The 26,107-nt window shown below is 43.6% G+C and overlaps 1 protein-coding gene across 1 annotated transcript in view; it reads right to left on the bottom strand.

Annotated features, from left to right (window-relative positions):
- Positions 1–53: 53 nt before the first annotated feature.
- Positions 54–26,107, bottom strand: part of ddb1 (damage-specific DNA binding protein 1) — a 57,825-nt gene continuing 31,771 nt past the window's right edge. Inside the window, exons 16-27 of the mRNA XM_083652693.1 lie at positions 24,017–24,224; positions 23,719–23,814; positions 23,211–23,322; positions 19,422–19,545; positions 18,057–18,221; positions 17,421–17,515; positions 16,183–16,353; positions 11,603–11,712; positions 10,410–10,579; positions 4,871–4,973; positions 3,367–3,490; positions 54–1,529 (exon numbers count right to left, since the gene is read on the bottom strand). Of these exons, the coding sequence (XP_083508819.1) occupies positions 1,446–1,529; positions 3,367–3,490; positions 4,871–4,973; positions 10,410–10,579; positions 11,603–11,712; positions 16,183–16,353; positions 17,421–17,515; positions 18,057–18,221; positions 19,422–19,545; positions 23,211–23,322; positions 23,719–23,814; positions 24,017–24,224 (1,562 nt within the window). The 3' untranslated portion in view covers positions 54–1,445. The remainder of the gene's footprint in view (positions 1,530–3,366; positions 3,491–4,870; positions 4,974–10,409; positions 10,580–11,602; positions 11,713–16,182; positions 16,354–17,420; positions 17,516–18,056; positions 18,222–19,421; positions 19,546–23,210; positions 23,323–23,718; positions 23,815–24,016; positions 24,225–26,107) is intronic.

The following is a 26,107-nucleotide window of genomic DNA, read 5'->3' as shown; positions in this document are numbered from 1 at the left end:
TAAAGTTGGTCTCATTTTGAGTAAGAAGGCAAACACCGAGACACACAGGTGTAGACAGTACTAAAGCAAACTTTATTTAAAAGAAACATGGAGGAAACATCACAAAGACAAAATCCCTATAAATCTACCATTTTGCTCGTGTTGTTTCTTATACAGCTGGTTGACTCCAGACTTCAATAATAAACTGACTAGAAAGTGTATCGATCTCTGTCGAGTCCAATCATCAACTTGTGTCCGACAACAGTGATCACAGCCATGGGGGGTGTAGAGCGACTCCGGAAACCTGCCGCTAAGACTCGGCGCCTTTGTATTTAGCCAAACAACGACCGAGTGTTTTTCTACTAGGGAAAAAACTTCTGGGTTTTTCCCTAGTCACACATTCCACACAGACACACAAGCATGCACGCACACGTTTACACACGCACACACACACAAACACACACACGCACACACACACACAGAGCGACCAAAGTCTTTACTTTGGTCTTTTTGTTGTCCAACAGGATGCTACGCACCTCATCTAGAGTCTAATTGAAGACCACTACCCTCAGTAGGTGGGTTTCCAACCAACGGTTTTCACGTGCATTTTCGATGGAAAGGCTGAAAAAAAAGAAATCTGAATATTGGGAAAGGCAGGGGGGCTTGTATCGATAAAAGGTAAATGTGACTAAGTGCAGTGGAAACAGATTAAGTGAACCTCTCGGTTAACCAAACTCCATTCAAAAACCATGCAGTTTTATGTTGCCTTGCTTACTGGAAAAAGGTAAAAGTTAACGCCCAACCGTAAAACATGGCGAAAGCTTGTTACAAATCAGCAGGGGGCGCTCTACATGTCGGCATACACTAACTCCACTCGTAAGGTCAATAATAAGCACATACTTAGGCACAATTTGGAGGTTTAGACGCCTGCCATGATGCATTTTAACTGAAGGGTTTAACAAACTACTCACTTCTAGAATTGACATTTGACTCACTTACAGTAACGGCTGAGTGGACTATACAGTGTGTATGCTGAATTGAAGAGTGGCGCCTGGTAATCCATTTTATGGTGTAGCATTGTAGAGAATCAAGAAACTTCATGTTTTTCATAGAGCGCCAGAGCGGCCCGCAAAACAACGGCACTTATCGATTCCTAATATTCACACAACAGTAGTGGATGGAAACGTGCATAATTGTGTATTTTCTTTTGCCGATTTTGTGAAAATTCTATTAAAATTTGCGATACATTTTGGATGGAAGCCCAACTAGTATGTAGCACCTTCATGGTCTGAATGGCCGACAAAATATTGAAGTCTGAAGGACGAACATGAACACACTGTTTATTTATAACTATTTACAAAGACCCAGATCCAAACCCATCCCTTCCCCGCCCCGCCCCCTTTCCCCTCCTCCTCCTCCCCCGGACCCTCCTCCTGACTCGGCGGGGGGTCCGGATGGGGGCGGAGCTAGTGGATCCTGGTCAGCTCCTCCACAATCTTGATGACCTCGTCCACTGTGGCCTCGCGCTTCATGCCGCTGCCGTCGTCTATCTGAGAAGGTACAGTGACGCAAACATTGAACCTCCGTTACCCAAGTCCCACTGATCTGCTTGTACTTTGATTGTGTATGTATGTATGTGTGTGTGTGTGTGTGTGTGTGTATGTACAGTATGTGTGTGTGTGTGTTTGTTTATGTCTTTGAACGTGCACTTTTGAGCCTTGTCAAAGGAACATTTATGTTACAAGAATAAAGCTATGTTGAATCTTGAATCTACATACCGGTACATCAGATTCTGTGCATTCGTAAACAAACGCAATAGTTACATGGAAATGGAGGGAGTCGTCTGTACGTATTACACATTACTGGAGCATTTTACCTATTTTTCACTGTTATGCCATTTTCCATCATGGCATTTCGACTGCCATTTCGACTCAGTTATTGTTGTCAATCTCACTTTTGTGTGTCTTTTTCTTAATCTGGCCTGGAGATTGACGGCATCTCTTTTTTATATGTTATTAAATGATTGTAATTGCATCACTTTTTTAGATCACTTTGCTTCATGCTTCATCATATTATGTAAATGAACTCAAATAAAAACTAAACTATAATTTAGTGTCTCGTTATGTTCTGCTGTACTTATAAGAGATGCGATGTATTTTTTCGCAGTGTTAGGCTTTAGGGCTATCTATTGAAGAACAAGCTCACAAATAATGATGTTGAGAACTTTAAGCCATGGAACAAACTACAACCAGTTCTAAGTTCAAATACTTGGTTAAAACACAGACAGACAGACAGACAGACAGACAGACAGACAGACAGACAGACAGACAGACACGTAGTGATTACAGGCATGGTGGAGTATTTAAAAAGGTAAAAAGCTGAACTGAGAATGAATGGAGCCATTTGGGAAGAAAAAAACGAGTGAAACCTACAAACGATGCAGGCATCCCTTGGGCCAATCACTAACAAGACCCATCATTCCTCCAATTTTCACCAAAATCACAGCGGGGGTGTAGCAGTCACGAAGGTTTGAGGTTTTCACCTCTAATTACACCACTCTCTTATGGCCAATCAGTGCATTACACCCAATCAGTGTCATATTTTGAAACATCAAATATAAAGCTGCACCATCTCCCCAGTGGTGTCTGAGATATCACGTTTGAGTTAAGCCTGCATTTGGCCAATCAGTGTGTTTATAAACAGACACAATGCGAAGAAACATCGTCCTTCCAAGTGTCGTGAATATGAGAGCAGTGAATATGAGAGTAGTGAATATGAGAGCAGTGAATATGAGAGTAGTGAATATGAGAGCAGTGAATATGAGAGCAGTGAATATGAGAGCAGTGGTGTCCGAAATATCACCCAGATCTCACATTTGATGGAGTAATAGTTGCCCGGTCTGATCAAAAAGAATCACATCTGGTAAAGAAATATGAAGATATTTCGTAGGGGGTGTCGTCCGGGAAGTGCAGCGGTAGCTTCCCTGCCTAGTGCTACCAACACCAGGGTCGCAGGTTCGAGCCCCCGTGTTACCTCCGGCTTGGTCGGGCGTCCACACAGGCACAATTGGCCGTGTCTGCGGGTGGGAAGCCGGATTAAGGGTACGTGTCCTGGTCGTTGCACTCGCGCCTGCTCTGGAGGCGACACGACATGGTTCGGAGGGAACGTGTGCTCGTCTACTCTCTCTCCCGAGGATCGACAGAGGGGGTGGAGCCGGGACAGAAGGGGGAATGGGCCAAGTACAGAGAAAACGGGGGGGGGGAATCAGAAAAAAGAATAAGAAAAAACATATTTCCTAGAGCTCAACATGTATGATGGTGCGTGTGTGTAACATGTATGATGGTGCGTGTGTGTAACGTGTATGATGGTGCGTGTGTGTGCTCCTACCTGTAGAGTACTGACTACTTCCTGCATCTTGGCACGGCCGAGGTCCAGGAAGCTCTCGATGAGGTCTCCGTCGATGAAGCCGGTGGCCTGCTCCGTCTTGCGCTCGGTATGGAAAGACCTCCAGGTGCCGCAGAGTCAAGGAAAGATCCATAAGAGGCTGCAGCTGCTTAACCTGACGCTGCCAGATGGATGTAGGTTGCTTCACGTGTGAACTCGATACCGCCCCATCTGGTGGAGTCAGGTTAGCAGCTGCTTGGCCAGAGGCTTTTTGGCAACACAATCATATTCTAAAATGCACCAACATGTATTTGACCTCAGGCGTGGTGAGCAGCTATTGGCGTGGCAAGACAAACAATGCAATGACTAATGTTTGCAGAAACAGGCAGAGGGCATTAGTAACATATGGAGTCTTGGGAGAAAAAAGTCTATGTTTTCATGTTTGGGGAAAATTAAGTTATGAAATGTTAAATAAAGACACTTAAATTTAGATTGGGTTAAATTTAAAGCTACTGCATCCTCTAAAATCCCGGCTTTTTTGCAGGCCGCTTCCCACTAACTCTAGTAGATGTGCTTGGTCCTGATTGGCTCCCCTGACTAAAGAATAACTGAAATCCATCCAATCAGGCCAGCATCTGAACCGTAAAGCCTCGACTCAAATTAGAGGAGCTGCTGTTGTCGGCCAATCAGAGTGCAATATTGTGATTGTTCTGCCTGTGAGGACTTCACCCTAACCAATCAGAGTGCAGTATTGTGACTGTTCTGCCTGTGAGGCCAAAACCCTAACCAATCAGAGTACAGAATTGTGAGTGTTCTGACTGTGAGGACTTAACCCTAACCAATCAGAGTGCAGTATTGTGATTGTTCTGCCTGTGAGGACTTAACCCTAACCAATCAGAGTGCAGTATTGTGATTGTTCTGCATGTGAGGACTTAACCTTAACCAATCAGAGTGCAGTATTGCGACTGTTCTGCCTGTGAAGACATAATCCTAAAGCTTCACCTAATCTCATTTGCAAAATAGAATTAAGAACATCCTGTAGGCCTAATCCTGGATCTTATGAAAAATAAATCATATGGGACCTTTAACACACCACCACGCTTCTATTATATCTGGAGTGCTATTAAGCAAATCTAAATTCTTTTAAGATTAAAATGGCTCATGAACAATACTGGCTAAAGTGGCTATTCAACAGAACTCGCAACATCTGTAACAAAAAGTTTCTCAACCCAACCACAAAACATCAGCTGTTCAATTTCAGAGTTCTTCGATTTTCCTGACAAGCACTTAGTGGCTGGCCTGTATTTTAAATTACGGCATGCCACTGAGCGCGGCACAGCCATCTCACACAGGCCATTTCATGCATGAGATGCTGCCACAAAGTGTGGAAGCTGATTTCAGCAGCCAGGGCTGTTCTGCCACTTCACTCCCCAGGTTTAGCGCCTACATGACAGCCACACCAGGTTGTTGTCCGTGCCTGGCAGGTGGGGGAGCAGGAGAAGGATATAAGCTGTGCTCGATCTTGCCCACGCTCTTGATGACCTTGTTGAGGCGGTTCTGCAGGTCCAGGAGGAGGCTGTACCAGCCCTCGGACAGGGACGTCACCAGGCCTATAATATGAGCACAAACACACAGAGACACATGGGGTTAACGACACATCTCTTTAGAAAGGGAAGTTCAGAGCCGTGCTGGTGTGGCGTCTGCTTTTTGAAGTCGCTTATTCCTGCGGAGAATCAATTTGCCGACAGCGACAGATTTTGCACCCCGCTGTGGCCGTCAGCTGCGCGGGGGCAACAGATGCCGAATACTACGTTGGATTTTTCTGAACTTTTGCTCGGGCAATAAGGCGGAAGGAGATTTGAGTTTAGTTTCATTATAAGATCACTTAAAATCGAGAGAACTCGTTTTGACTGCCCTCTTCATAATGCACGTTTCATGTCGGGAGGTTGTGGTGACGATGTTGGGAGGTATATGGTTTCAATACGTTCCACCGTGCGGTCGCTTTATTTTGAAAGCATCTTCCTGCTAAATCTAACAGTCAACTCGCTGGTGTGTGTGCATTACTCTTGGCGCTCTGGGGGAAAGAACCTGCGTGGAGGATGACAGTACGCAGCAACAATGCCTGGACAGACTTGTGAACAAAGGATTATTGTTTCTCTTGTGGGAGCGCGCGGGGACGAGCTGCCAGGGGCAGTTTGGGGGGGGGGGCAGTGTCTTGCTTTAACCAGCAGATAAATTGCTGAGACTATCAGAATAAAGTCACGATCAACCACCTGCTCGTCCAATCTCTCTCTCTCTATCATCTTCCCCAGGTTGCACTCCGTGAGAAGGATCAGTCAAAACTGCCTATGTTGGAAAGTAACAGGGGAATGCATGCCTGTGCATAAAGAAAAATACATTTATTCAAATATTCAATCAAAGCGTGTCTGCAAGTTTCATGAAGATAGATTTTATATACAGTATATACAGTGTGTGTGTATATATATATATATATATATATATATATATATATATATATATATATATATATATATATATACACTATATACTGTATATACACACACACACACACACATACTAGGCAGCGCTCGATGGGAAACTCAGCTGCTGCGTGGCCTCGCCTGCCCTATTGGCGCGCGCGCGTGGGTGTGTTGCTTTATTGCATCAGTGATGTCACAATGCCTCCTTGTGTGTGTGTGCCGCATTATGCACCGATGACATCATCTGTGTGTGTGCCCCCTATGACATCACTGATCAGTCTCGTCACAATGCCTCCTTGTGTGTGTGTGTGCGCGATCTTATGACATAACTTTTGACATAATCACTGTTGACAACATCACATCATTAGCTAATTAGCGTAATAAAAAAAACACAGCTCCGTCGGGTCACCCGCACGGGTGCCCTTTACACACCCTGAGGGTTTCAGCCCGAGCGCGCATAAAACGGCATAGCTGTGGCCGAACACAGAACTTGAAACACCTATCCACCTTATTTTTGAATGCCCCACTGTAAAAAATAATTGTGCGTACAAGGTCCGGTTTAACGTGACTATTGCTGCAGCTTGCCATTTCCTAATGTATTCTACTTGATTTGAAAAGATGGCTGCCTACACTCAGTCTCTTGTACCCTGGCTGAATTGAACATAACTTGGTCAATAAGTATGTAACATACAAAATAAAACAACCCGTAATATCTTAATTTTATGTAGAATGCAGAGGACATGTAACTGTTTAGTTAAACTTGCATCCCAGGAATATTGTGCTCTTAAGATGACGTTAGTGGCTCGAGTCTGTTTCGTCCTGAAACCAACACGCTTTGCGGTGGTGGTTTTAGCGTAACCTATGTGCGATTCGGGGCGTAAAGTATGTGCGTTTTAGCGTAACTTATGTGGGATTCGAGGCGTAACCTATGTGGGGTTTGGCGTAACCTATGTGCGATTCGAAATAACGTATCCGAGATAGAAAACGTTATGAATATAGCCACGTTATAAACAACAAACTAACGCCGGTGATCCGTATGGAAACAGTGTTACTCGAAATGGTTAATATTGGCCACAGCAGGCGATTACCCATGAATGCACTGCGCTCTTAAAGGGATATTTATCGACGAGATTTTTGCCAAGCTGGACCTGATTATAGTGATTTGCTCCGTTCGCCCAGACGGGTGTCAAGCTGTCAGCAACAAGGCTGGGAGGATCACACCGGAAGAAGCACCCATCAGCAGATCAGGCAAAAATGGCCGCCAAAAATAAGGTGGATAGTTGGGGACATTTGAAGACTTTTACTCAGACTTTCAGACAAATCCTGTAATTAACTTATGTGCTTTCCCTCCTATTCGTCAGCTCACCCTAATCATCCATTTCCGGCTTACTTGGAGCAGAACCGAAACAAGCCTCTGAGAAGTTGTCCACTTGGTGATATTTGGCTTAAAATTGTTGTGCGTGTGGTGGCAGTTTCCTCACAAAAAAACATCTCATATAGAACACCATCTTGAGGCCCGATAAGGATGGCAGCCATATTTCTCTTCACGGGCGCAGTGCGGCCCATTTGGACTCGCCGGGCCGCTGTGGAAAGTGCTTACTAGGACACAGCATCGGGGTGCTCATTTCCTGTTCGACTTTCCTCGAGGGAGTTTTGAAAAGGAGTGCAAAAGGTGCTGGGGTGAAATCATGCTTGGTGCCGCGGGGAGCCCGAGAGGGAAATTAAGGCCGCCTCCAAATGATCCTCGCTTCCGTGTTTTCCATCTTTCTCGTCATTACTGCCAGGATGAAAGTGACTCTTTTAAATCGGAGTAATGGGGTGTAAAACGATTATTTCGTCACCTGCACCTTCCTCTCTGAAAGGGACAAGTCGCCCGGATTAATGCTTTTGAGAGAAGTTTGTGATTCTTCCTAATTGGACCGAGAGGTCGTCATCCATATTGCAGTCAGCAGATTAATGCACAAACGCAGTGGAAGAGAAAGTCTCTGCAACGATTCGTCAGACGAGTCTGACAACTGGCGGCAACTGTTCAAGTGTTTTATCAGTAAACGAAGGAGGGAAATCACTCTGCTAATTCTGCAAACGCATCTGGAATTTGGAATTTTTCCACGTGCACACGCTCACACACTCCTGCACTTGCTGAAATGATATAAGGAGGAGAAAAAAAGAATCTGTGCTTCCTGGAGTGTTTCCAAGTCGGATGTCACAATTGGATATTTTCACATCGGCAGGCAGCTCAGTAGGGGAGCAGATGCTTGGTAGACTCCATAAGAACATGGCATTCAAATGAGAACTCCGCTTGTTTTCAGCTGCAGCGTATGAATCTGGTGAAAGACTGTGTCGAGCGCTGAGCGGCACCAGAAGGCAACAGTGTGTTTACCTCGGAGAGGTGTTGAAATGCCATATTACCACAAAAGAGGTATGTCGCTGCCGACGATGTATGACAACCTCACAACTCTGTGCACAAGTCCTCCTGTCTTTTTCAAGATGTTGGGGAAAATAAGATGCCCGGCTGGGTGGGAAAATCCTTTTGGCATCATTAGTTTATATAAGAAGTCAATATTGCAAAATTGGAAAATAAAGAAGCACCCGAAAATGGAAAACATTATTGAAATATTACTTGAGTATCGAGACGACAATGTCAAGAGGACAGCAATAAAGAGAAACAATTTCACATGATATGGAATTCAATTTACTGAGTGAGTGGAGTAGCAAAAATCACCCACCATTCATAAATGCTGTAAAATTCAATTAACTTTTTTTTTTTATCTTGTTGTTTCGTTCTAATTTGTTCTGGTTGGTGTGTGTGTGTGTGTGTGTGTGTGTGTGTGTGTGTGTGTGTGTGTGTGTGTGTGTGTGTGTGTGTGTGTGTGTGTGTGTGTGTGTGTGTGTGTGTGATAAGTGTGTCCTTTTGTATGTGTGTACCGGTATGTGTGAAAAGTGTAAATGATTATGTAGGTGGCGACATTATATTGCTTGTGATGACAACCATATTTGACTGTATACTTGTGGATGTACAACTCAAAAAGGGTCAAAACATGTTTTGTTGGTCACTTCTTATAGAATTGACAATTATATATTTATTCGATTTCGATTAGCCGATTTTCATGTTTTAACTTCAGATGGAGGATTCCATGCTCCTGTATGGGTTGGAAAAATAAATAAATCTAACACCCTCACCCTTTTGAAAGCCTTTCAAAACTCACTGGATAAACTTTGAAAACGCATGGCAGCCAAGCTGAAAAAAGAGGCAGTTTTTCTTGGTTCTTGAAGAGTTGACATCTTAAAGAGATTTTCACCAGACAGTGACAACGTCTTTTCCTTTCTTTTTTTAGATGATTCTTATGGCCTCTCTGCCATAAGGGACAGCAGGATTGAGGGGAACAGGAAAGTGGGAAGAGAGGAGGAGGAGATGACATGTGTGACAAAGGGCTGGACTCAAACCCACGGGACTATCGCGGTTACGTGGCACACGCCTCAAACCTATTTGAGGTTTGAGGCCTATTCAACTGCTGGACTGCCGGCCAACTCCGGCCCGCCAATCAATTCTGTTAAATAATAATAATAATAATAGTTTAAATCGGGTCAAGCGTTTTAGAGCGCTGCATGTGAATCAGCTGATTCGCTTGCTTGCTCTCTCTCTCTCTCTCTCTGCTCTGTCACTGGTGCTGAAACGCATGTCACAGCCTGAAAGCCAAAGAGAGAAGGAGGCATTCATGGAGAGATCTTTCTGCTCCACATGTCAGTTGAGCTACTACTGTATGGCAGCTCGACTGCAACGGTAATGAATCCTTTCAGATAAGTAGTCCTACTAACAAACAAATGTAATAAGTCAATCATCTCAGCTAATTAGGCCAACTAACAAATGTGCCTTGAGGTTGTGTTTGATTGCTTGGCAGGGCAATGTGTTGTGTTTAGTGCCCACTCAGGACACCTCACTCTCTGTCTGTCTGTCTGCCTCTCTCTCTCTCTCTCTCTCTCTCTCTCTCTCTCTCTCTCTCTCTGTCTGTCTGTCTGCCTCTCACTCCTTCTGCTCTGACGCACAAAGACTACAGCTGTTGCCAAAATTGACTTTTTCATTTGTTTGCGTTTGACTACTTCGTCTTCTGTTTCACGAGTGATAACGAGAAAATCCAGTCCTTCTGACCAGCAACATGGAAAATGCCTTCTTTTCAATTTGTTCATTTGTGGATTTATTTGATTTTATTTCTGTCTCTGAATAGAAAATGGAATGACCAAAAATACATGGACCATGAGGGTATGACTAAGCTACCTTTGTAATGTAGCAAAATAAAAGTTTTGGAAAAAGTGGGGCCGCGTTGTGTCAAGTGTTCATAGCTCATCTATACTTAAAGACCAACAGCTCAGGGAAATATCCGGCCCCCGGGAACTTAGCTTTGTGACAATGGGGCCCCCTGAACAATATAGTTGAACATCCCTGCTCTAACATTATGTCGCAACCTCCTGGGGGTTCCTAACCCCTAGGGGGCACCACTGAGACGGCTGAACCCCCCGGGGATGTCCTGATGATGCATTTCCTGTGTGCGCGTGTGTCCCTGTGCTCACCGATCATGCCGTTGACGGTGCCGAAGAGCACGGAGCCCTGGGTGGGCGTGGAGCTCTCGCCCAGGTTCTGCAGCACCAGCGAGCCGTGCGAGAAGACGTTGACAAACTCCCCGAGGTGGAACACCCCCACCTCCTGGAGGTGCTGCCGCTCCTCATCTGTGGTGGCCGCACTGGGCGGACAGAGGGAGAGAACCGGATAGAGAGATATTAGGAGCTGGGGAGGAGGGAGAACCCAAAACAGAGAGGAGGGTGGGTTAAGAAAGTTACAGGGGTGGAAGATGCGGGAGGCAGAGGGGTGGAGAGAGGCGAATTTCAGATCAGGAGAGAAACAAACATAATGTAGAAGGTAAAGAAAGAAATTGGAGGCGACGAGAGAGAGATTTGGCAAGGCAAAAGAAAATAAGAGGAGTAGATATCACACATTTGAAAAGGTCAGAAAATGTTGGATCAAAAAGGTGAGAAAGTGCAGAGAGAGAGAAAGAGAGAAAGAGAGATGAGACAAAGAAATAAAGGTCAGAGGCACTGAGTGGTGAGAGCTGATGCATGAGGTAGATAACAAGTTGTGACATGATTGTAAACGCAAACATTTGCATTTTGCTTCCCTGAAATCAATACTTATCTAAGACTGAACAGACTGAAGTGAGCGGCGCGCTCGAGCGGCAGAAGGCACAGTCGGACTCATTTCCAAACAACTAAGAACGATGTCACAAAGACTATCTATGTGCCACACTTCTATACTAACAGTAGTACTACTAAACGTTGTCTATCTCTATATATCTATATCTATACTGTACAGCATATCTGTGTATCTATAGGCTCAAAAAAATCTATCACAAGACTTTTTTCTTAAAAAAACAAATGATAAACTGCTGCTTTAGCTTATAGATAGAAAAGGTGAGTATTGTCCTGAACAACACTAATCCAAACCAAAGCATATAAGTCAAATGTGTGTAAAACAAAGTGCTACCGGGCTGTATTTACTTTAACTCAGTCGGCAACATAAAATGTAACCGTTTGTTAGAGCGCCCCCCCGCTTTTGCGGATGATAAAACATTGATGATGACAGAGGAGACCGGCGGTGGCAGAATAGTTATTGTTTTGTATTGTGATCTATAGTAATAGCGGTTGTCTCATCCTTAAGTCTCCAGACGTACTGAAGACCCCTGCTGGCTTCTCTCCGCTCGGCTGCTCACCTGTCCTTCTGGCAGACAAACAGGTTGAAGGCGTTCTCCGCACCCAGGAAGTTGTCGTCGTCCAGGATCTCCACGGCGCTCATCCAGTTGGGATTGAAGTCACGTGCAATCTAATGACCCAAAACAAAATACATCGAATATGTCCCGGGTGAAATAGTTAAGAACAATTTGGTACAGGGCCAACGCAAGGATGCACCACCCCCTTGTCTCCATCCATTATGTATGCTCACTGAGCAGAGTGTGAGCTTCATCTTAAATCTCTGAAATAAACCATTGGAACAAGGCATATGCCTCCACGTTACAAAGTACAACCTGTTCAAAATTGACTGTCTCAACAGCCATATGTTCTCCAGGCGCCCCCAGGGCGTCCCACTGTTTACCGTCCCTTTCTCTTCCTCTTCCGAGCACCTTGTTACCAATTCCACTGACATCTTACCCCATATTTATTCATTTCTGTTCTCAGTGTTTAAGTTAGAAAGTGAGTGTGTATTATCCACCACATCAACTCACTTCAGAGACTTATTGAAAGCATAAGTGGCAAGCAGCTGGTCGGTTGACTGGTTGCGATTTCAAATCAAACATAAAACCAAGTAAAAAAAAAAGAAGAAGGACAAAGGAAGTAAAACACTGAAATAAAATAAGACAGAAAAACAGTAAAAGTCATGAATGCAATAGAATTGTAATATAGCCCCCCCAAAGGTAAGTACAGAAATGTATACAGTATACCAAAAGTGTTTCCAGTAGGACATATTCTGTTGAGCACGAGAATCAGCTGTGCAAAAAGTGGTATAGTGCTTTGTGCACGCCGCCATTCATTCATTCTGAATTCATTAACACATTCACTGCCAGCCGTTTTTTTTTTACTGTAGGTAGCTTCTGCCAGAGGGGTTTTTTGAGGATTCTGGCTCATCTTTCAAGACCCGAGGATTCTTTTCTGCTAAGATTTTGTGAACACAAAATATCTCAAAAGAACTAATAGAATGTGTGCTTTCTCTGTCTAAAAGAGTTAGTTTGTAGAGTTAGTAGTTATGTAGGCAATGGCATTAGCACTTGAATACAGCATGGTTTCAGCGTCTGAAAATTTAAGCTTAGATAAATAGCTTTTTGTGAAATTCGATAGAACAGTCACTTTAACCATTCATTTTTGGCATCAGTAAGACGTCAGACATCTAAACAATAGTTTTGAACAGTAATTTCCTCCATAACAGCAGGAAACACCCCTCTCCTTCAAACTCCTCCCTCCGTGTGTGTTCTTCTTGGCTGCAGCGGGCGTGTCACAAGCTCGTTTCTGTTGCTGCTGTAACCTCGCGTCACCAGGCTCACTGCTTTGCTGCTGCTCCTGTCTGCTGGCGGCCGCTGGGCAAGTCTGGATGGGCTCGCTTGTTTCTTGCGGTTTCGGTTGAGAGCTTTGATGAAGCTTTTGCGATTCTGGTCTTATTTATGCTGCGTGTTTCAAAGTGTGTTCCACCCGTAATCTATTATGCAAATTTGCAATCCCTCACCGCCAGCAATCAGCGCGAAAGCGAAAGCGTTTCGCCAATCCATTCTACAGTATGAGAATGGTTTCATCGCGCGTTCCCCTGCAGTTTTGGCTCTGCTTTTTCTAGTGTGGAGAGCACTGTCGCCACTTAGTGGGTCGGTGGAATGGGTTGTACACGTTCGGTGGCTCCAATAATTTTATAGGAGACGTGGGGGGCGTTGATCCACGTCCCACCGTCAAATTTTTTTTTTTTTTTTTTAAGCCGAGATATCTCGTCATTGGCAGTCAACCGTTGGATTTTGTAAGCCGAGATATCTCGTCAATGGCAGTGAACGTGTTAAGAATGAAGGATAATTAAGGATTTCAATAAGAAAATTATGTACTCACAAAGTGCAGCAATGCATTCCAATCAGTTTACCTAAGTCAACAGCCTTCATAACACTTTTTATAGTGATTATAATTGCCAAAACATCCATGCGTAAGAGGAGATGTTGATTTGAATTCTACGGACACAGTTTCTGGTGGTGAGATGTCAAAAAATTGCTTTTTAATACAATCCAAAATTCTCCAGCAGTCCAACACATCTTCCAGTCTGCATGTTTCTAGTGCTTTGATCTCTCACTTGTTGTGTGGAGCGGAGACAGCATGCGTGCCTTCTGTGGTGTGTGTGACTCATCACACTCTTAATCTCTTCATCTATCCTCCCTCTCTCTCTCAAATCATTATGGACACTCGACGGCAGGGGGGGGAGGTGTATATAGGACAGAAGACGGACAGGGGGGAGGTGTATATAGGACAGAAGACGGACAGGGGGGAGGTGTATATAGGACAGAAGACGGACAGGGGGGAGGTGTATATAGGACAGAAGACGGACAGGGGGGAGGTGTATATAGGACAGAAGACGGACAGGGGGGAGGTGTATATAGGACAGAAGACGGACAGGGGGGAGGTGTATATAGGACAGAAGACGGACAGGGGGGAGGTGTATATAGGACAGAAGACGGACAGGGGGGAGGTGTATATAGGACAGAAGACGGACAGGGGGGAGGTGTATATAGGACAGAAGACGGACAGGGGGGAGGTGTATATAGGACAGAAGACGGACAGGGGGGAGGTGTATATAGGACAGAAGACGGACAGGGGGGAGGTGTATATAGGACAGAAGACGGACAGGGGGGAGGTGTATATAGGACAGAAGACGGACAGGGGGGAGGTGTATATAGGACAGAAGACGGACAGGGGGGAGGTGTATATAGGACAGAAGACGGACAGGGGGGAGGTGTATATAGGACAGAAGACGGACAGGGGGAGGTGTATATAGGACAGAAGACGGACAGGGGGGAGGTGTATATAGGACAGAAGACGGACAGGGGGGAGGTGTATATAGGACAGAAGACGGACAGGGGGGAGGTGTATATAGGACAGAAGACGGACAGGGGGGAGGTGTATATAGGACAGAAGACGGACAGGGGGGAGGTGTATATAGGACAGAAGACGGACAGGGGGGAGGTGTATATAGGACAGAAGACGGACAGGGGGGAGGTGTATATAGGACAGAAGACGGACAGGGGGGAGGTGTATATAGGACAGAAGACGGAGAACACGATTGGGGCTGAAAAAGTTGTCCTTTTAATCTCTCAGTGGAAACCGTCGCCATTTGTGCAATAATGTGTTCTACTTCTTCTATCTTGTCTGGATCTAGACCAGGGGTGTCACGCTCATTTTGGTTCCACGAGCCACATGGGACCTGGATCTGGACCAGGGGTGTCACGCTCATTTTGGTTCCACGAGCCACATGGGACCCACTTTGGTCTCAAGTGGGACAGACAAAGAAAATCAATGCATAATAACCGATAAATAACAAAAACTCAAAATGTTCCCAATTTATTTTGGCGTAAAGAATTAGGGTCTACAGGTATATTTTAAGAACATGGTTTCTCATAGGGTTATCTCAACTACCATAGGCCTATTCTAATACTATCAACTCTAACATTATGCCCTACTGTCTGTAACTGTGCATTACAATTGAGGGCAACTGTGCAATCAATTCTTCTCTATATTCTAGGGCAATGAAAAAAGTTGACCATTTAGTGATTAATACAGAAAACATGAAATGGCTACTTAGGTTATTTAACTCAGTGGTATGGGGGCCCCTAGGGGTCGTTGAGGGGGTTCCAGGGGGTCCCCAGCCAAAAGGGCGGTAATTTTAGCTATAATTCCATTCATAAGTAACACAATGACTAATTTGATCATGCGTTTTATACACTTTCTGTAATAAAACATCTAAAAGCATTAATGTTATTATCATATGGGGACCATGGGACAAAATCCTATCAAATGGGGGTCCGTGTTCTAATCATTGTCAGTTTAGGGGTCCTTCATGTGAAATAATTTGAGAACCACTGGTTTAACTTGCTCCTGAAACCTGGCACCTCTTAGCCTTCACAAGCGCATCACTATCAGGTGTCAAATCCTGAGCATGTAAAATTCGATTGAAGGACTTATCAGTGCAATTTTCACACTTTGCAAAGTCATCCTGTGGGCCGGATTGGACCCTTTGGCGGGCCGGTTCTGGCCCCCGGGCCATATGTTTGACACCCCTGGTCTACCACTCACTCCACTGAGTAGAGTTTTGGCTGCTTCTGATGTGGCATCATGATTTGCAACAGCGTTTTCCTCGTTTGAACAAACGATTAGCCAATCAGCGCCGAGGGGGAGCGCCAATAAACAGCAAAACAGGCGGAACTAATGCCGTTGTCAAGTGTAACGAGGAGTAATAACAACAATGGCGGCCGCCATAGACGAGACAGACGCTGCTATCGAGGCTGCTTTAAATCGATTAAAAATACCAATTACTTTGAAATGTGAACAGCACTCTGCTTTGAAGGCATTTATTCAAATCGGAGATGTGTTTTCTTGTGTTCTCTCGACTCGATTAACTAACGTTAGATTCGGGCGGATACATTGGTCCCTTGCGAAAACCCTGAGCTGCCTTTTCACAAACTCTGATTGGCACAGCACACCCACTAACCATTCCGCAAACTGTTTGCAGTTCATGCTTGGTTATTTTCTCCAAATCGTCTTTGATGTCCCATCTTACCTCCTCGAAGTTGCCCTCCATGGGTTTGTAGGCCAGCAGCAGAACGGAGCGCATCAGGTCTCCCACCAAGATGAAATCTCCTTTGGTCTTCAGGTAGAGGGCCATGATGTTGTTGTAGTGGTTACACTCGGTCCTCAGCTCCTTCTCGGCCGTCCACTCGTACAGGCGGACCTGGAATCGACAGGCATGGTGAGGGACAGTTTCCTTTTGGGCACAATCCGCCCTGGTAGAGGATCTATCTACGATGAGCTCCATCCGTATAGGATGAACTGATTGACATTTTGGTTCCATACTGCCATCACTTTGGATATGAAGATCCCTCACTGATTATACAGCCCTCTAAGTCCTGACTGACAGTTTGAGGGCATCTGCTCAGGGTCCAAAATGAGCACCAGCCAGAATATAGAAGAGAGTAGTGCAGGAATGAGTCCAGTATTAGGACTTCAAGGCTCATACGTTTAAATGGCAATGTGATTTTTGTATGGGGATTTTGGTTAAACTAGGCATCGCACGCTCCATTCCTAGCGGGCTCGCTACGCCCACACTGCAGCTCGCATACGCAGCGACCTCGCCAGCTCTATTGGCATGCGCGGCACACAATTGCTCAACTTTGCATCACTGATGACATCACAATTGCTCGAGTGACATCGAGTGATGATGTCACAATGCCTATGACATCATCAGTGCCTATGAGATCATCAGGTCATGTCACAAGATGGTTTTGGTCAATAATGATGTCACTGATGACATCACTGATGATGTCATAGACATTGTGACATCATCAGTGGGACAAAAATTGAAACAGTGCCCACTTGCTCCCTTTTATATATCGCTGGGCGGGCTCTCATGCTCTTATGACATCACCGATGATGTCACAACTTCACATCACTGATGACATCGCAATTGCTCTTATGAAATCACTGATGAGGTCATGGAAGTAATGTCACCCAACTGGAAGTGATGTCATCAGTGATGTCACTTGAGCAATTGTGCATTTTGTGACATCACTGATGTCAAATAATCGCAATAAAAAAATGTGTTCATGTCTTTCAGCCCAAATATAAAATTAAATATATACTTCCTAACTTAATTTGCGTATCTAGATGCAAATTCAGTGTCGAGGCTGCAATTATATTCTGCAAGTCTACAAACATAATGGCACATAAACATATTGCACAACAGCTAGCTCATGTTTGGAATAGTCAGGTTTGTGTCAGAAAACACACGTAGCCACTCACTGTGCTATTGATGCTGGCCAGCAGTTTGCCATTAAACTCCACCATAGAATAGACAGCTCCCTTCACCTCCTTCTCAGCCACTGTCTGGAGCTTCCCTGGAGAAAAGAGACAGAGCGCAATGTCTGTCAGTCACTGTTCAGTTAGCATTCAAGGTGTTACACGCTCAATGTCAAACTAAAGTAGCAACTACAAGATCTTGCCGGGTGAGGTGGGGAATGGTGTACCGCTTGTCAAAGGAGCGACACACAGATGCGGCAGTGAAATGGAGTAGGGAGGCAATCAGGGAAAAAAATGGTTTTAGAATGAGTAAAGTAAAAAAGTGTGAGTGATACACCTTGAGAAGGACAGAGTATGAAAGGAAAGACGCAGAACGGGTAAGGCCTGGCGAGCCGAGCACAGAACACATGAGATAAGAGATGATGAAGTGCGGTGGGGAACAGGAGCACGGCAGGACGAAGTGTCCGTGAGTGAGAGAGCAGGAGAGAAGAAAGACAACGTGAAAGAGAGTGAAGGAGAAAAGAGAGCAAGACAAAACGAATGGCCGATGAAAACAGAGAAACTGGATGAGAGCTAGAGAAGCAACACAGAGACAGCGTGCGTGTAGGAGAGAGAGAGAGGGAAAGCCTGGCTACGGACCGTCCGTGTAGTGGAAGACGATGATGCGTCCCTGCTTGGGCTCCGCCTCCTCCGGGTAAACCATGGCGGTGCCGACGATGAAGTAGACGGACGGGTCCCGGCCCAGACGGCAGGACACCATGCTGAGGGCGTACTCGCTGGGCAGGAACTGATGGGCATGGAGGACTAACAGAGGGACACAACGCCAGATGTGAGACAAACACAACTTCACCAAAGTCTCAATGTAGAATACCAACCAACCAGGTTGTCAGGTCGGAGCAACGCAAGACTCCAGCATTATTTCATATCTTGAAGAAAACTTAATATCTTGGACTTTTCAATGCAATATATTTTTAATAGCGAAACTCACAAGAAGAAACCAAGTCAAGTCTCAAGCAATTAAAATTATATGACTCTAGTCAAAGTCATGTGACTTGAGTGCCCGCTTCTGCACAACACAAATATATAATGAAACTGAAGTGTGTTAACCCATTGATACCTGATGGAGCATTTGCGTGTATATCCCTCATTTGTGTGCGTATCCCTTTAAGACCGCGAACCGCGTTAACGCGGTTCGCGGTCTTAAAGGGATACACACACAAATGCTGCATCAGGTATCAATGGGTTAAGAGCACAATACATCTGTCAGTTGATACGATAACACATCTCTGTTCTTTTCCTTTGTTATGAAGTTTGAATTGATGTGTGACAGTGTGACCCAGCAGGCAGTGTCAAATAAATATATTCCTAGTTTGCACAACGATCCTGGAATACTTAATTTAGTGACTAATGTGTGGAGACTAGGGGCTTGTACAGTACTGTGCAAAAGTCTTAAGCACAGGTAAAAGAAGAAAAAACAGCAAAGTGAAGATGTTTTCAATCAATCAATCATTCAATTTTATATTTATATGGCGCCAAATTACAAGAGTTCTCTCAAGGCGCTTCACAAATAGAGCAGGTAATAGACCAGGCTCTTTATTTTAGACCAGACAATTGAAACAATTCTCACATCACCAGCTATTTTACTGCAGGTCATGAGGCAATTCAAACTATTTCCCAACAACAAGAGCAGCACTTAGCGATGGCGGCAAGGAAAGACCTCTTTAACGAGGAGGAAGCCTTGAGCAGATCTGGCTCGTTGAAAAAATAATTAAATGAAAACGTTCTAAATATCAAAAATGTACTATAAAGAGCCTGAGTCTGTGTCTACTGACGCACTAAAGCACAAGAAAAATAAATAATAAACAGAGTGCCTATGACTTTTGCACAGTACTGTGTCGCGTTAAGATTCTACGGGTGAAGTTGAACACCGTATTTATTACCATCAGACACTCCACATGAAAGCCAAGTGCGCTCAAATGTAAATGATACATCCAGCTGTCTCACCTTCAAAGGTGTGCTGATCCACAACGAGGAGACTGTGGACCTCCACCTCCTCACCGAAGGAGGTCTCGTGGGGAGAGGTGCTGCTGGGAAAGAGCTTGCTGGAGCTCACACTGCTGGAGAGAGCCTGGAGGTGCAGAGGATGGGAGAGAGGGATGATGGTAAAAGACAAAGCCAAGGCTAATAAGTGCCTTCTCACGGGGGGAGACAGCAAAACAAATCTCTCCGTTTCGGCTTGAGCTCAATAGAGAGGCAAAGTGAACGTCACTTCCTGCTTCAGCACTGCACCAGAGATTTTCTTCCGCAATTTATTTTCCCATAGACATTTCGTAAACTGCTTATGAAAAATAGTTGTACTTGGTCAAACCAAACGGTTCAGCTATATTTAGAATCGGGAGAGACCATAGAACATTTCACTCAGACCAAAACTTAAAAAAACAACTCGGAAACAAAAACAAATCGGAAAAATATTTTCTTTAAACCCGCATTTTTTTTACGCTTTGGTCCGAGTGAAATGTTATGCGATCTCTCCTGTTTCTAAATATATCTGAACCGTTTGGTTTGAACAAGTACAACTATTTCTATAAGCGTTTTACGAAATGTCTATGGGAAAATAAATGGCGGAGGAAAATCTCTGGTACAGTGCTGAAGCAGGAAGTGACGTTCCTCTTTGGCTCTCTATAATAGCACTGTCGGCACCGTCTGTAGAGCGGCAGATGTGCAACGATGAAAATCCGGTGAACATCGTTCTGGAAACTACGGCCGTCAAGTGTGTGAGAGAGAGGCTCAGACTCTCCTGTTGTCTGCACAAAGCAATAAATACAGCACAGATGGAAGCGCGCCGCATCCTCGTTCCCCCTGGGGGCGATATCGAGCCAAGGCGAGTGGACGGAACACATGGTAAACCTGGCCGACAGAACTTTTTCATTTGTTCTCCAAGTGGGTCTCTCTTGGTAAATGGGTGCCTGCTATTCTGCGCTTGGAACTGGAATCTCATTGTCCTTATTTATTCCTTGGCAATGGCAGCACATCGGCTGAGGAGGGGATTATGTTGAGCGGGATTTTAACGGAAGATGATATTTAAATACATTTTAATTTGAACTTCGTTCAAAGCGTCTCATCACAGCGATGTACTGCTCGAGTCGGTGAAATAGTGAAAAAGAAAGAAATGGCCTGTTCTTCCTTGCTTGCTGTCACATTAAAACGGAAAACATGAAGAAAAGCTGACGCGAACAGCGAAAGTATAATATAATATAGATGGGCAGATAACAGGAGAGAGTTCAATCTATTACCATGTATATTATGCACTATATTCTCTCCTTGGGCTAACTTATAGTCACTGAAATCATAGTGAAATCACACAATTTACTCATTTTGCTAGGGACTCCCCTGCAACCCCCTGGTCAAGCTAACGTTAAGAGTATATAGGTCTAACGTTAAGAGTATATAGGTCTAACGTTAAGAGTATATAGGTCTACCATTAAGAGTATATAGGTCTAACATTAAGAGTATATAGGTCTAACATTAAGAGTATATAGGTCTAACATTAAGAGTATATAGGTCTAACATTAAGAGTATATAGGTCTAACATTAAGAGTATATAGGTCTAACGTTAAGAGTATATAGGTCTAACGTTAAGAGTATATAGGTCTAACGTTAAGAGTATATAGGTCTAACGTTAAGAGTATATAGGTCTAACATTAAGAGTATATAGGTCTAACATTTAAGAGTATATAGGTCTAACGTTAAGAGTATATAGGTCTAACGTTAAGAGTATATAGGTCTAACGTTAAGAGTATATAGGTCTAACGTTAAGAGTATATAGGTCTAACGTTAAGAGTATATAGGTCTAACATTAAGAGTATATAGGTCTAACGTTTAAGAGTATATAGGTCTAACGTTAAGAGTATATAGGTCTAACGTTTAAGAGTATATAGGTCTAACGTTAAGAGTATATAGGTCTAACGTTAAGAGTATATAGGTCTAACGTTAAGAGTATATAGGTCTAACATTAAGAGTATATAGGTCTAACGTTAAGAGTATATAGGTCTAACATTAAGAGTATATAGGTCTAACATTAAGAGTATATAGGTCTAACGTTAAGAGTATATAGGTCTAACGTTAAGAGTATATAGGTCTAACGTTAAGAGTATATAGGTCTAACGTTAAGAGTATATAGGTCTAACATTAAGAGTATATAGGTCTAACGTTAAGAGTATATAGGTCTAACATTAAGAGTATATAGGTCTAACGTTTAAGAGTATATAGGTCTAACGTTAAGAGTATATAGGTCTAACGTTAAGAGTATATAGGTCTAACGTTAAGAATATATAGGTCTAACATTAAGAGTATATAGGTCTAATACGTTAAGAGTATATAGGTCTAACATTAAGAGTATATAGGTCTAACGTTAAGAGTATATAGGTCTAACGTTAAGAGTATATAGGTCTAACGTTAAGAGTATATAGGTCTAATACGTTAAGAGTATATAGGTCTAACATTAAGAGTATATAGGTCTAACATTAAGAGTATATAGGTCTAATACGTTAAGAGTATATAGGTCTAACGTTAAGAGTATATAGGTCTAACGTTAAGAGTATATAGGTCTAACGTTTAAGAGTATATAGGTCTAACGTTAAGAGTATATAGGTCTAACGTTAAGAGTATATAGGTCTAACGTTAAGAATATATAGGTCTAACATTAAGAGTATATAGGTCTAATACGTTAAGAGTATATAGGTCTAACGTTAAGAGTATATAGGTCTAACGTTAAGAGTATATAGGTCTAACGTTAAGAGTATATAGGTCTAACGTTAAGAGTATATAGGTCTAACGTTAAGAGTATATAGGTCTAACGTTAAGAGTATATAGGTCTAACGTTAAGAGTATATAGGTCTAACGTTTAAGAGTATATAGGTCTAACGTTAAGAGTATATAGGTCTAACATTAAGAGTATATAGGTCTAACATTAAGAGTATATAGGTCTAACGTTAAGAGTATATAGGTCTAACGTTAAGAGTATATAGGTCTAACGTTAAGAGTATATAGGTCTAACGTTTAAGAGTATATAGGTCTAACGTTTAAGAGTATATAGGTCTAACGTTAAGAGTATATAGGTCTAACATTAAGAGTATATAGGTCTAACATTAAGAGTATATAGGTCTAACGTTAAGAGTATATAGGTCTAACGTTAAGAGTATATAGGTCTAACGTTAAGAGTATATAGGTCTAACGTTAAGAGTATATAGGTCTAACATTAAGAGTATATAGGTCTAACGTTAAGAGTATATAGGTCTAATACGTTAAGAGTATATAGGTCTAACGTTAAGAGTATATAGGTCTAACGTTAAGAGTATATAGGTCTAACATTAAGAGTATATAGGTCTAACGTTAAGAGTATATAGGTCTAAGCTGCCGTCAGCAAGGCTCCAAGTGAAGGCTGATGTTGGAGCATGCTCCTCACATTACTCACACTGTTGTTGACAGTGGACTGGTACACAAAAGCCTGAAGGTTTACATCCTGGCTGTGTGAGAAGATCTAGGAGGGGGATTTGAAGGAGAGCTGCTCTCTCCACCACCTTTGACAAAATGCCACTGAAATGCCCAGGAGCACGGCACTTAAAATCCTAACCGCTCCGATAGAGCTTCTAGGTGTCTAACAGGACAAGAACAAGCTGCCTGCCAGTCCATGTAATAAATAATATGTTCTTACTCACCTGGTTAGATAAGTACAAGAAAACAAACAAAACCATGGGTTGGCAGTTAGCAACCAAAGCAGAGCACGGAGCTTACCTGAGTGCTAGCGCTGGGGCGTACGGCAGAGGTGGTACCACTGACGTCCTGGATCTCCACCCTGCTGGAGAGCACCCCGAAACACTGGGACACCTCCTGGTAACAGATTCGCCTGGCGGGGTTTCAGAGAAGAGAATAGAGATGAGAAAAGGTACAGAGGACATATTAAACACGGAGAGGACATCGGTGAACAAAACAAGGCGCACGGATAGATTGTTTTCAGTTTTCAAGAAAACAATAAGTCTTTCAATAACTTATGCAACAACAGCTGAGTCATGCCCTATGCCTATGAGTAGAAAAAAAGAAGCGATCTCAGGCGCAAGCAAAGCAAGAGATAAAAATAAATAATACATAAAAATAAAATCACTCAACAGATGTAAAGGCATCCACAGAACAAATCCACAAAGAGGGACATTGTTGGTAAAACCAAAACCAAGCAGAAACACACAGGTAAAGACATTTTGGACAGCAATGTAATGATAACTCAATATTTGAGAAGGTAACTGACCTGGGAGACTCATAGAGGGGAACAGTGCGGATGTGGAGCTTCTGAATCTCGTCGATGGTGCCTATGGTCAGCGTGCTGTTGTTGGCTAGAGCCAGACTGTCAAAGACACAACGCATTAATGAAAGGGGGAAAATACTAAAACATACAAACTCCCTGCAACTAAACAAAATGTCATTAGATGATTTTCAGTAATCAACAGAAAACATATCTGAGTCAACTGTCTCTGCTCAAAGATCAAAACCGAAGCAGCGAAGTTTGCATGTTTATGAACTCCTGTGTGAAGAGTGGTGGCGCTGACCTGTCGGGATAGCCCTCAGAGTTGAGTGGGCACATATAGTTGACCTCCTTGAGGTTGACGTTGGAGAAAACCAGCTTGTGGTTGGACGAGTAGATGACAGTGGGCCGGTCAGAGCAGGCGAAGACGTTGGAAGTGGACAGGGACCTGAAGGTCCTCAGCACCGTGGGCTGGGTGCCCAGGGTGACCTTCTTACGCTCACTCAGGACGCCTGCGGGGTGGGGGGGGGTGGGGGGGGAGAGATGAGAGCCAAACACAAGCTCAACTCCAGGTTGAAGGGAGGGCTCTACTGACCTAACCCAGGTCCAAAACGACCTCCTCCCACCAAGTGCCATATGCCAGTGAACTTGGCCTTGGTGAATAAATCAATAATGGTAATTATTGGTAAAACAAGTATGTAATATAATAACAAGTAGGCTAGATACATTTATATCGTGTTACATTTATTTACAACCGGCCCTTTGAGGTCAACCATAATGCTGATGTGGTGCGGGATGAAATTGAGTTTGACACCTCTGCTCTGCATCTTAAACAACAAGAAAAATGACGAGACAGAAAATGATCCATTGTTTAAGTCAGTGACCAAGTTTTAAATTAACACACAGGACCTCATTCTGACATGAAAATAGAATTAAAAACCAGTAGGGTAACGTGTAAATGATGCATATTTATTAATTATTTTGTGAATTAATGATTTAATATTCATTATTTTGGCCAGTAAAAATTCTCCTTGACATGTATTTCCTTTTTAGTTGACCAGTGCTTTTGGCAGGTGAGCCAAGAAGTTGATTTCAGACACAGGACCCAACTATAGCTAGTGGTGGATGCTGCAGGGTAAAGTGAATTGTAAAGCTGTGTTCACACCAAGATATTTATTTTTCGCTCTGTCGCTTGATTCAACCCTTTGGAATCGCTCTGTCGCTCTGTTTAAATCGCTCATCAACAGGCACACGAATTGACGGACATGTGGGCCGGGGGTTATAACGTTACGCAATGTCATGATATTTGTCCACTATGAGCCACCGTCATTGTTTACAAGCTAAAGCCTATCAGCGTGCTCCTAATGCGAGCTACATACCGGTAGTACAGACTTCACTTCATGTCAGCTGTCAGCCTGTCAATGCGGTTTGTTGCCACACAATAAACCAGCGGTTTGTTCCAAGCCAGTGTGATCCTTAAATCGCTCTCACACGGCAGCCAATCAGCATTGAACAGCGAGCGACTGATGCCAGCGTATTTTCGCTCGAGTTGGGATATTTCATCTGGGGCGACGAGCGTATTTTCTCCCTATTGCTCTGTCTCTGCCGCTCGGACTCCCAGCGATTTTTCTCCCAGGTGAATATACGCTCAGTCGCTCGTTTGCATTGACTTTGTATGTAAACTCGACGCCAGCGAAAAACTTTAGTAGGTCGGTGTGAACGCAGCTTAAGTATTGAAATCACACCATTTGGTTACAATGTAACAATATACAGTCTATCAATGTACCAAATAGCGTTATATCATTTCATTATTTTCCTGTAGGCAAACAACAGGCCCTTAATGAAAAAGCAGAGATCTAACAGTAGTTCCTTCAGGGAGCTGATGAGCTACTGCAGGAAGTCCCAGAGGTTCTGAAGCAAAAACATTCAAAACGCTTCATTTTTCATATCTTGCATCTCCACCGTTGCATCCAAATAGTGTGCTGCCAACAGTCCTGCAATTCTGTATGAAAAGAGATCTGCAAAGTAAACTCTCCCGACAGCTGCCATGGCCCTACATGGGTGTTGGTTAAAGCTGCATTCAGTGATGTTTTTGTGTTAAAATAAGTGTTAAATGGCTCTATTCTGACAGCAATCACTGAAATAGAGTGTTTGGTCAGTGACTTGAAACCCCCAACCCCCCACTGTCCTCTATCTCTCTCCTGTAGTCCTGCAGGCAGGGCGGACGTATCTCCTGTCCTCTATCTCTCTCCTGTAGTCCTGCAGGCTGGGCGGACGTGTCTCCACAACTGTAAGTCGTAGAGACTCATGGATGGCGGCATTGGATTCGGGGTGAAAAAATACATATAGTCCTTTTATAGGCATTGTGATTGGACCTTCCGTTTCTCAGAAAATG

This window comes from Poromitra crassiceps (assembly GCF_964638095.1).
Source record: "Poromitra crassiceps genome assembly, chromosome: 16".
NCBI classification, from domain to species: domain Eukaryota; kingdom Metazoa; phylum Chordata; class Actinopteri; order Beryciformes; family Melamphaidae; genus Poromitra; species Poromitra crassiceps.
Note: the sequence above shows the minus strand (reverse complement) of the source record. Positions and strands in the feature narration are given on the sequence as shown.